General features: G+C 40.5%; 1 protein-coding gene across 1 annotated transcript; it reads left to right on the forward strand.

Moving 5' to 3' along the window:
- Positions 1-2,941: 2,941 nt before the first annotated feature.
- Positions 2,942-11,495, forward strand: krt8 (keratin 8). Its single transcript, XM_088331982.1, has 8 exons — positions 2,942-3,448; positions 5,609-5,817; positions 6,051-6,111; positions 7,371-7,466; positions 7,576-7,740; positions 8,224-8,349; positions 9,196-9,460; positions 10,724-11,495. The coding sequence occupies exons 1-8, from the start codon at positions 3,041-3,043 to the stop codon at positions 10,990-10,992; spliced, it is 1,599 nt and encodes a 532-aa protein (XP_088188108.1). The 5' UTR covers positions 2,942-3,040; the 3' UTR covers positions 10,993-11,495.
- The last annotated feature ends 1,008 nt before the right edge of the window (positions 11,496-12,503 follow it).

The raw sequence follows: 12,503 nt of genomic DNA on the forward strand, positions 1-12,503 counted from the left end.
GCTTTAGCCCAGGGGTCTCCAATCTTTTTGAAGCTGCGAGATCCCTTTTGTTCCTAGTGAGCGCAAAATGATAGCACTTTGGAATGGATTTATTTATGTTTTTTGTTGATGTTGACAACCTTCTGCGTATTGTTACCATATCCAACATCTATTGTAACCTAGTCATCCTGGATGGGGGATTACCCTGTGTGTGGCCCCTTCTTCAGATGTCTTATCTTCCTCATGCTGAGGTTTTAGGGTTTTTTCTTGCATGCATGCCAGTTTCAGATCAGAAGATGGTGTCCTTTGAAGCATGTTTGTCTCTTTTCCACTACACGGTTCTGCCTTCGCTCGGCCTTTTTTTGGTTTTCCATTATGAAAGAGTAACCGGTTCCTGGGAGCCCAGCTATAGGTACCCTCTCTGTTGAGGCTCTATACCCTGGACCGGGGACATAAAACACCATGTGCATCACTGCCGACCATTGATTGGTGCACTACATTGGGGCACTGCTGATCCATTGTCACTTGTCTGAGTGTAAATGTGAGTGTGCTTCTGGTTTGCGTCAAAGATTTGAGTGGTAGATTCGCGCCAAATATGACGCTGAAATGACATCAAGAAGCAGCACCAACCTACAATGAAAAAGGTACCCGAGGAGATGCTGGGCGAGGCGAGCGAGGCCAGAACCGTGTAGTGGAAAAGGGGCTTCTGTGATAAAGAGATGTACAAATGAATTTTACTTGACATTTCTAAAATAACAACTTATCATCTTCTATGTTGTTACTATGTTACCACAAGGTTAACTTTTGTAAGTAGGGTTAAATAGACTCAGTCACCCAGTAAAAAATCATTTTACTAGAAAATCACAATGACCCTGCACTGGTGAACCGGTTTCAGAACTGGTTCGCAGCTACTTAACCTTCCTTAGGGGCTAACTATGCCTGCATGGCAACATAATGGTAACCAGTGCTGTAGCCGTTACCTAAGTGGCTTTTCACCTCATCATTATTTAAGAGTGGTTGAGTATTTCAAAATGTTTACTTATCATTTATATTTATTTCTTTGGGCACTACTAATATGTAAATCAGGGATGGCATACTCAGTTTGGCTCTGGGGCCAGATCCAATCTTTATGTTCACAGGCAGCCCGGATCACTTGGTTGGAGATTAATAGTACGTTCCCCCTTAGAGTTGACTAAGAAAAAAATCTCAGTTATTTTGTGCAGAATTTTATTAACTGCCCTTTAAAAAAAGTTACCTTGTGAGTGTTTATGACATTAAAATTGATCAATGTTAAAAAAATGTATTTTTCAAAAATTCAACATTTTTCAGTCATTGTTTAAATAATGCAAGGTAAAAAAGGTAGTTGTGGCCTTAGTTTGAAAGGTACCCTTTGCTTTGACATGTGTGTATGGTCATAAATCCAAAACAACACAGTAAGTGTATCCGTAATAAGCACATGACAGCTAGTTTTCCTTCAGAAAAAACAAATGGCTTGAAGCTACTAATAAAGAAAAAAAAACGTCTCACGGTCTTCTCAAAGTAACTTGTAAAACAAGTGAGAGAGTTCCTGCTGTCGTATTGAAATGCATGATAATCTATTAAACGTGACTACTGCTCACATGATACTAATAGTAAATATAATAAACAGAGAGGCAAAACATGCTTGATTGATCAAATTCTAGACATTACCCACACAGATGTTTTAATTGTTAATTGAAATTTTGTTTTTTATTCAATCAAACATTCCTTGTTAAGCAATGTTCCTCAACATATTTTTCTGTTTATGGCTTTTTTATTTAGGCGCAGCAACCCCCCCCCCCCAACGTTGCACACTTGCCTATTGAGCTGCAGAAAATGGTCAAAAAGCAAGAAAAATACAACGAAAATGATAAAAAGTTTGCCATGTGAGACTTCACTTATTATTTGGTTTCATTACCAGGTCGCAAAATTATCTGCTCATTAGGTACTACAGGTAAATATCTTTGGTAATTAATTTTGTTTCAAGATGACTTTGAACTTGGCTGAGATAGGCATATAATTTAGTTGATTTCAAGTATTTTTACAAAATGTTAAACCAAAATGGTCCTAAATATCAATGTTAATATGTATTTCAATATTTTTCTAATATAAAATATATATTTATTTATTTTATACGTTTGAATTACATTGCCAGTATTCACAAATTAAAATTTTGGACAGGAATAAATTTAAAATACATATATTTGTTTATTATTATATTGTATTTATCATAAGCTTATTTTATTTACCTTTATTATTTGTTAATTTATTATCATTATTCAATAAAAAATGTTTTTAAAGTTCTCTACAGGCAAAAAATGTATTAATTAAAGAAAGTGTTTATTCGCTCAATAAACGGTTGAGAAACCCTGCTCCAAATTACTGTGTTTTCTGCACTATATGGCGCACCCCCCAAAAATAGTATTTTTGTGATATGTGTTTAATTTAACTGGACTATAAGGGGCGTGAAATTAAAATTACTGCAGAAGATATGCTTTTATTAAAAAAAAGAATACTTTTAAATTGAAATAATTTATTTAATAGAACACAAATTAAGATTATGAGGCGCACTTTCTAATTTCAGGCCAATTTGGGGTTTTATGGTGCGCCTTATAGTCCGGAAATTACTGTACGCAGCTTCGTTCAGGCAGCGCTAATCATAGTAACGTTTAAAAGTGTAATGTTAAAACAATCCAAAAGAACATTACTAATAAATATAAAAAAACAAACAAACATTGGGGAAGCCAAAATTCTGTCCCCCAAAAAGTTCTCAAAAATCATGGAAGCCTGTAGAAAGGTCAGGTAATGGTTTTCAGTGACTGACAATGTGTCACAGGAGTGTAATATTACAGGCCTGCCTCCAGGCCCAAGCCCAAACCTGCAGCCAATGAATGTTCACCCATGTCTCCTCCCACTGCAACAGGCGCTTTAAAACTCCTCACGAGTCACATCCCTTCCTATCCACTCTGGTCTCTCTTCCCTCTGCTGGCCTGCCTGCCTCACCGACCTTCATTTGAAATTAAGCAAAAACTAAAAGCTCACAATGGCAGCCAGTTACAAGACCTCCTCCTACACCGTGAGGAGCTCCTCTGCCCCAAGGAACTTCAGTAGCAACTCCTACTCCGGCTCCGGAGGGATCACCGCCCGCAAGAGCTTCAGCGTCAGGAGTTCCTACGGGGGTGGAAACAGGGGATTCGGAGGGGCTGGTTTTGGAGGGGCCGGCATCACCAGTGTCAGTTCCTACGGCCTGGGCTCCAGCATGGGCGGTTCGGGCATGGGCTTCGGGGGCGGCATGGGGTTAGGCCAGGCGCCCATCACGGCCGTGACCGTCAACAAGAGCCTGCTGGCCCCTCTCAACTTGGCCATCGACCCCACCATCCAGGCTGTTCGCACCCAAGAGAAGGAGCAGATCAAGACCCTCAACAACCGCTTCGCCTCTTTCATTGACAAGGTAAGCAGAGTAGCCGGCATCGGTTTTCACGTCTGCTCATGCAGAAACAAAAAGTCCGAGATAACTAAGGGCGTGTCACACAATGTAGTTACCTTGGGTATGGCTTCCTCACTGGCTGGGGTGGGGCCCTGCTTTACTTCCCAAAACCCCCCACCATCGGACTTTAGAACTGAAAGCGGCACTCCCCCACCACGTTTTTTTTTATTTAATCTACTTAACTCCCGAACTGCGTGCATTCTGAGGCCGCATCGGCGGGTTAATATTTAAAAAGACCTGCTGGTTTCATGTTCTTCTCACAAGCAGCTGTGAAACTGAGCAGTATAGTGCCAGCAAATGTGTTACATTGGGGAGCAAGTCAAAATGTTTTACCTGAAGGCCATTCCCTGTGGACTCTACTCCCAACCTGTTCTGTCACACCTTTCACATGGTTAAATATTTACTCTCTCTCTGTCTCTGTCTCTCACTCTCTCTCTCTCTCTCTCACCCTATCTCCCTTCATTTGCCTGCAAAAGGCCTCGTTTGCAAAAACAGGAAGGCACAGGGGTTATGGGTTAACTCACTCTGTTCCTCCATCACCAGTATTTTTCCAGCCGGGCCTACAGTTGCCCTAATACGGGGATCAGCAAGGGGCAGCTTTGGCCCTCCCTAGTGGCTCCCTGACTCTTTTTCAAAAATGTTTGATAATGGAGGGTAAGAGGACTTACATGACATGACCAATATTCTTAACGCTTAAATATGTGTGTGTGTATATATATATATATATATATATATATATATATATATATATATATATATATATATATATATATATATATATATATATATATATATATGTATATGTATATGTTTTTTTTTTCCCAAATATGGCCCTTTCAACATTTTTGGGTTGCCAACTTCTGGCCTAATCACAGCTCCCTCCCCCTTTTCCCCAGTCTGGATGCATGTCCAACGTCAGGCCTTCCTTTCTTAAAAGGCAACCTGCAAGGCTCCAAAGGCAGATAAGATCAACAAAGACTATAGAAGGCGAACAGGAGGCGTGAAGGGCTTGATGGATGTTAGGAGGTGGCGCTTGTATTTATAATATCAGGCTTACTCATAATATTTACTTGAAGCCAGTTTTCTGTTTTTAATTATGGAAAAAGTCAAGGAAATAAAAACAGATTTTTTCAGGTCAGAATGTTCAAAGGAGCTTTACAGAATTTAAAACTTCGTTACTCTCTGCCGCCATCTCCTGGCTTTAAGTCATGATCTTAGCCTTAGTCAGCTCATTCATGATGCGCGTGCAAGTACAGCATTTCTTAGATCTGCTTGAATGAACTCTTCTTTTTGTATTCTTTCTTAAGGGGTTTAGATGAGCATTTGTACACTGCTAGAAGCAGGCCTTCTCTTAGTTTCACCATGTTCATGCTACCCTGACAAATTAAAAGAAAAAAGGAACATGTGAGCACGAAACATGACGTCACTCTCCAGCACCTCCCTATTTCTTATTCAATAATAATAATATGTTCTGTCCCAAAAAGCTCTGATGCAAGATTAAAAAAGTATGATAAAAGAAGATATGCTCAGTGGAAAACAATGCACAAGGGCCCTTTGAACTCAGTTGGGCGTTGTTAACCTAATAGAAAAAATATTTTACTTTAAGGACACTTTAAAAAACGCACCCCACCTCTCAATTGTGCTTTCCGGAAATTGAAACTTTATTACTCTTTGCTGCCATCTCCTGGCTTAAATTCATGATTGCAGCCTCAGTCTGCTAATTCATTAAGAACGTGCATTTCTTAGATATGCTTGAATAAACTCTTCTTTTTCATCTTTTTGTGGGTTTGGGCTGGTGTTTAGACTGTATTTAAAGTCTTTACTTTCTTTTCTTACTTACTTTTAACATTTTAATGCTTCACGAACAAATAACTGCGATAACAAGTATCAAGTCACAGTCCAGCCTCCCACACACTACCCCCATTCCTCATACCTATTGTTCCACACCAAACAGCTTTGCTAAAAGTAAGATAAACGTAGATAGGTGTGGTGGGAAATTTATAAGGGCTTGTTGAACTCAGTTGGACATTGTTAATTTTACACCACACATTTAAGAACACATAGTCTTGAACTATCTATAAGCTCTTCCTGCTCACATGTTGCTTGGCTTAATTTGTTTCTTAGGTGCGCTTCCTGGAGCAGCAGAACAAAATGCTGGAGACCAAGTGGAACCTGCTGCAGGGCCAAACCACCACGCGTTCCAACATCGACGCCATGTTCGAGGCCTACATCGCCAACCTGCGCAGGCAACTCGACAGCCTTGGAAACGACAAGATGAAGCTTGAGGCTGACCTGCACAACATGCAAGGCCTGGTTGAGGACTTCAAGAACAAGTGAGTGAAGGGGAAATAATATTGTTAATGCATAAATGGCTGCACATCATGATCATGCAGGCCTGCACATGTCCTATATGCAAACCTCTGCTTGAATTAATTTGACTCCTATGGGAGCGCTTAGGATGGATGACTTGCACCTCCTAGTGTTAAACTTGCGCATAATTCAGCCATCATTTTAATTTGGAATCCACGTCGTGGATGGAAATTTAAAATGTATTTTTGTCTGGCAGGTATGAAGATGAGATTAACAAGCGTACAGAGTGTGAGAATGACTTTGTCCTCATCAAGAAGGTGAGTTGGATTCCATGCATTTTAAAACTGCAAGAAAATTTTGGAATAGATGCTACAAGTATAATGTGCTTTTTATAGTGTGAAAGTGTATGTGTGCGTCCGTGCATGGAATAATTGCGTGATTTGTCTTTAAAAAGAAAAACGCTGTACAATGAGTTTGTTATCATGTTAGTCTCACATTCCTCAGCTTGAATCATTTCAAGGACATTTTGAGTATGTGTGAATGTTTTTCCACTGCACAAAATCCAGTTTGAAAACTTTAGAAAGATAAGAAAAAAAATATATTTATGTAAAAGGTTTGTGTTCACCTAATTATACTCATACAAAATACTACTTTTCTCCTTTAACGTGTTTATTATATATGCTTTTCATGTTTAATTGTTTTACTTATTCCGTGAATTATTTACAATATATACAAGGTACCCACCCAGTTCGACCGGTTGAAAACATTTGTTAGCCTGGAAGGATGGGCGCCCCCAGGCTGTACTTGCCCGAGAGACACCACAGATATGGTGCCCCTACGACCATAGTGGTTAAGGGTTCCACCCACCCAACATGTATTTAGATAAATTATAAAATAAAATACTTAAAAGAAAGCAGAAATGCTCATTTCCATCTTATTTTTCTCATTTTACTATAAAAAATATTTTAATACCCAATAGTAAAACAGGCCAGTAGTAAAATAAGAAAATTGGAAAAAAGTAGTAACTAAAATGAGCAAAATGATCAGCCCTCTCCCAGATTTTTTTTTTACTATAAAAAGAAGTCAAAACATATACTAAAATAAATAAAATAATACATGAAATGAGAAAAAAATTCTGCGAGTGGGCAGGTTTTTTTCACCCATTTAATTGTCTTGAGTCATTCACATACTAACTGCTGAACTGTGTAGGCATGCATTTTGTTCGCGTTCGATCCTATTGAAGGAAAATCTTTGTCAAAAAATATCAAACATCTACACAATTAGAACCGAAATAGTCAATAGAAGTGCGAATTTGAATCTTCAAATCTTGGATCGATTGATTCATCCCTAATTCGCAGAACTAATCCCAACCAATGGAAGTAAAAAGGTCAGATCTCTTTTGTGCTTTATTACCCAGATGCCATTGAAATGATGATACTTAATGACAAAAGAAAATTCCTTTTTAAGTATCTTGGAAAAATCTCATCATTTACTTTCCTGTAATTCTCCACAACAAAAGGGTTGTTTAAAATGTCACCTTACCCTGCAACTGAATCCAATCTTGTATTTTCTCAAGGATGTTGACGAGGCCTACATGAATAAGGTCGAGCTGGAGGCCAAGCTGGAAAGTTTGACAGATGAGATCAACTTCCTCAGGTCCATCTATGAGGAGGTATGCAAACAAAAGGCTTTTCCGCTTTCTGCAACTCTTTCCTTACTTTTTGCAGATGCCGTTCCTAAGCAGGGTGGAGTTCATACTTTGTGTTATTGTTCTTATCCAGGAGCTTCGTGAGCTTCAAAGCCAGATCAAGGACACATCGGTCATTGTAGAGATGGACAACAGCCGCAACCTGGACATGGACTCCATTGTGGCGGAGGTGAAGGCTCAGTACGAGGACATTGCCAACCGTACCCGTGCTGAAGCTGAGACGTGGTATAAGACCAAGGTGAATAGCAGTTCTCTATCTTTTTTATAGAACCTTTAATTTTCTATAGAACCTGATGCGTTGGTCAATATTTCGGAGCAGGAATCTGTCAACTGGACATTCTGTTATTGCCTACATTTAATGTTAATTATGTCTCTTTCTTGTCTAATGGTGCCATTGCAACATCCATTGGGGCTTATCCAAGAGATTAACTATTGTGCGGGCATTCTCAGTTTCTTATTTACGTCATCCTGAGGTTTTTTTTTTTTTTTCCTTGCCCTTATCTAGGTTTTAGATTAGGGAATGTTGTTTGTGCAGCCCTTTTAGACTTTTTGTTATTAACCTCTTAAGACTTGGCGTCCATGTGCGTGGAATTAGATGCACATCAAATACCAAGGTCCGATCCTTGTAGGTTCAGGTCTATACAAATAAAGATTAATTGACTTGACATGGCATGTTTTCTCAGGTATGCTAATTCAAAGCTTCATTTTTGTCAATTCAAAGTTTGAGGAGATGCAGACATCTGCTAACAGATACGGAGATGACCTGAGGGCCACCAGGACAGAGATCGCCGACCTTAACCGCATGATCCAGAGGCTGACATCAGAGATTGACGGCGTCAAAGGACAGGTAAGGATAAATCCTAAGTGTTACATTTCAAACCCAAGCAACCATCATCCCCTTAACTCAGGGCTCATGAACCCTTTTCACCATGAGAGCAAAATATTTAATTTTTTTTTGAGAGAGAGCCACAGCATATATTTATATGTATTTTTTAAACTCAACAAAATTGCCAAACCCGCTCTCCACTCAAAAGCTAACTCTTCAGCGTGTTTTAGTCCATTGTGTGACATTTGATGATTTGATCATTTCAACAAATAAACCCCTTAAAATGTCCCTCACTCCTGCAGATACTTAAGATTATTGAGACTCTTTTTGATTGCTATTTTTTTCATAAATAATGTTTTTGAAACAAGGTGCAAGCAGAGTTATTTTATAAAGATGTCAAAATACACCAAAAATGAGAAATATACAGATATATTTTCTTATTACGCATAGAGTGCTCGGGGGAAGGGAGCAAGCTATGTATGCAGAGATGCGCCTACCCCTACCTCTCACCCAATTAAATTGTTCTTTGTGCTTGGTTGGTTTTTTTTTGTGGGTTTTCATCATTAAGTGTCTCAACAGTTCACATACATCATTTAATGGGCCTCCATATACAGGATTCCATAGACGTACAAGAAAAATGGGGTCTGTTGTTGTAACGCCATGACTGTAAACTGTCATATATTTGTGGACGAAACTTTTTGTCCATTGTTGCTTTGGCTTTGCATATACTAAAATTGGAACGACACAGAGAACATTTGCATAAGCTGTATTTGAACTCCAAGCCCTATAAACTCATGAAAAGAGCTATAACTGGCTCGTGCTTCATAGGTTCCTGACCCGTGCCCTAACCGTTTGATCATTCCTCAGCGAGCTAACCTGGAGGCTCAGATCGCAGAGGCCGAGGAGCGTGGAGAGCTGGCGGTAAAGGACGCCAAGAGCCGCATCAAGGACTTGGAAGACGCCCTGCAGAGAGCAAAGCAGGACATGGCCCGCCAGATCCGCGAGTACCAGGACCTGATGAACGTCAAGCTGGCCCTCGACATCGAGATCGCCACCTACAGGAAGCTGCTGGAGGGCGAGGAAGACAGGCTCGCAAATGGCATCAAGGCCATCAACATTTCCAAACAGAGCAGTAAGTGTCAAGTGGATATGAAAACTTGATTTGCTATTCTTAAGTTGCTACAATAAGTGCAGATACCAGGTTTTGATATAGGCATTGCCTTTTTTAGCGAGCCATACCAATATCGACTGACTTCTGAATCAGGAACCAGAAATTAAATTTGTAGAAAGTTGGCTTCAATAATGTATTAGTTTGGGAAAAAATGTTATGCTGGGATTTAAAGCTATTTCTCAAAAAAGGAAAAAAAACAGTCCAATTTTGAGAGGGATGGTAAGTTTATCTGCTAATCGTATTGGTGCAGTATGTGGTATAGGTGTCACTAGCTGCTCAAGATCGGTATCATAGAATTTGCATGCCTCAAATATTTCTAAAACTTTAGTTGGATCAATTAATAATTATAATCACTTACATAACTGCCGTAAGTGCTTTACATCAAACGTATATATTTGCATGGTAAATCATGAGAGGCAATTTACATGCAAGCTACTTACACAATAAAGTTACAAAAATACATTTATTCACACTCATTGAAATGATGCTCTGTATTTATTGCAAAGTGAACCATGATTCTGAGAGCTTGCATTCGAACACCATAAAATGAAAATAAGGTACACCAAAACTTCATGTTCCCTAATAGGTTTTAGGGTCTCCGGACGTATTTTGATAGAGGCATTTGGCTTTAATTTTACGAACAGAAGCAAATGGCACTGCATTGCCAGGGCAATAGGAGATTGGATTTGGCTGCTTTGAATGGTCAGTAGTTGGGGGCTGTAGTACCCAATTTGGCCTCTAGATGGCGTTTAGACTTCCTGAAAGCAGGCCATAGGAAATCAGATGTTTATCAATTTTGTTGGTATTTATTGGGAGTGTCTTGATGGGAAACCTAGCTAAAGACACTTCTGGAGGCCTGACTGTGCCAGTTCTAAAAAAAATCGGTGCAGCTGTTTGGAAGCCTATGAGACACATACAACCACCCCCTCAACCCCCAGCACACATGCACACAAATAGAGATTAGCTTTGATTTTGATTAGGTAGATGGATTTAAATAAAACTATGTTTTTGTCATCTTTAGAAAAAAATAATTTCAATGTGTTTTTGCCTGAGAGCTAACCCTGTGAAACAGAAAACAGAAATTATATTGTACAATGAAAAATGCACCACCGATATATACATATACATATACATATACATATACATATACATATACATATACATAGACATTGACATTGACATAGACATGGACATATACATTTGAACCTTCCTGTGTCCTTCCAGCAAGCTACGGCGACACCCTGAAGAGCGGCTTCTCTAACTCCTACTCCAGCGGCTATAGCAGTGGCGGCTATGGCAGTGGTGGCTACGGCGGCAGCGGCGGCTACGGCAGCAGCAGCAGCTATAGCAGCGGCGGCTACGGTGGCGGTCAGAGCGGCTTTAGCAGCGGCAGCGGGTACAGCACCCAGACCAAGAAGAACGTGGTCATCAAAATGATCGAAACCAAGGATGGCCGAGTGGTGTCCGAATCCTCCGAAGTCATCGAGGATTGAGAAGCCTTAGTCCCTAGGCCACTTGCTCTGAGCTCTCTTTGGTAGTATTCCCACTTACATTTCAAATCCCACCTAACTTTTGTTGTAATTAACATGTCCGAAGCTTGTCAGTCACTCTCCCTTAGAACTTTAAACAACAAGCAATAAAGTTTCCTTACGCTACCAATTACCTGAAAGGGACCAAAGAATCTATTTTGTATGTCTGATATTTGAGTGTTTTCTCTGAAAGTGACGGTGAAGTGAAGGCAAATCCGAAATTTGAATCTACGTATCTCGCCAAGGACTGCTCCCCCTTCTGGTGAACAGCTGCATAGTCGAAGGAATGCGAACGTGCTGAAGTGTCCCACCAGTGTCTCAAAAATATCTGCTACCATAGGTAGTGCATGTGCTCCCCCTGTGCGTGTCCTGTAACTGTTTGACCTACCAGGAGAGCGCCCACTTGATAGTGTAGTCCCGAGGTGCTGTTTTTGCTACCACACCAAATAAAAATGTGTCTGAACATACTGACTAAGTTTTCTTTGCAACAAGTCACACATCAGGATACAATGTGACACTACATGGAGCCACGGGGAACACGTATACACACAGCAAATATTTGTATTTTCGATGTGAACAGAAGTGTGTTGAAAAGTTTAAGTAAAAATGTATATTCATTTGTAAGCACTTGTGCTCACGAGGGTTGCAAAGGTGCTAAGGCATAGTGGTCGGTAACCACCGGGGTGCAGACCGGTACCGGGCCGCCGGTAGTTTGGTACTGGGCCGCACAAAAACAAATTCTATTATTTTTACCTACTGTTGTTTTACTGGCACTGCTACATTTCAGACTGAACTTGAAATTGAGTTTTGAGGTTGTACCTTTGAATTAAACTCAGTGTTGTTCATTCGACAGGCGTAGTTGCTTGTCGGGCCGTCCATCTGTCATGTTAGAAACAAGGATTATTGGCCGCTGAAGATACAGTTAAGGATGAATCAAACAAACATTTGAAGTATTGGTGTGTTGTTACGAGACACCTAAATGTGGGGGTTGTATGACACACCCAAATTGTGGTAGGTGCTGGTTTGAAGAGCCTAGCATGAAACAAACCCATATCAAACGAGTGAAGAGCTGTTGCCTAAGGCCTGGCAGGGCCACACCCTATTCCATGCCCCCAACCAACCAGCTTCAAGGCCCCAGCAGCAACATGGCACTTCGACCCAACCCAAAGCAGGAGCCTCAGCTGGAGAACTAGACCCAGAATCAAGAGCAACGCCACATTGGATGACAATAGGACCCCAATCCAGCACTGCAAGAGGAAGTCCAGCCAAACCACTTGGCCCCCCACTGGCTCCAGTCCCATCTCACCCCATCAGGTCCATCTCCCTCCATCCGGGGAGTAGCTGGCGCCCACCAAACCTGAAGGCAAACAGTTGCTTGTTCCAATCTGGGTACTGAATGCCACCTCTGACAAAATTACTCTGGTAGCATGTTTATTTGCATTCGAATAGGAAAGTTCAACACAAAATACTGTTTG

Source organism: Urocampus carinirostris, chromosome 3 (assembly GCF_059441175.1).
Source record: "Urocampus carinirostris isolate Australia breed hairy pipefish chromosome 3, RoL_Ucar_1.0, whole genome shotgun sequence".
Lineage (NCBI taxonomy): Eukaryota > Metazoa > Chordata > Actinopteri > Syngnathiformes > Syngnathidae > Urocampus > Urocampus carinirostris.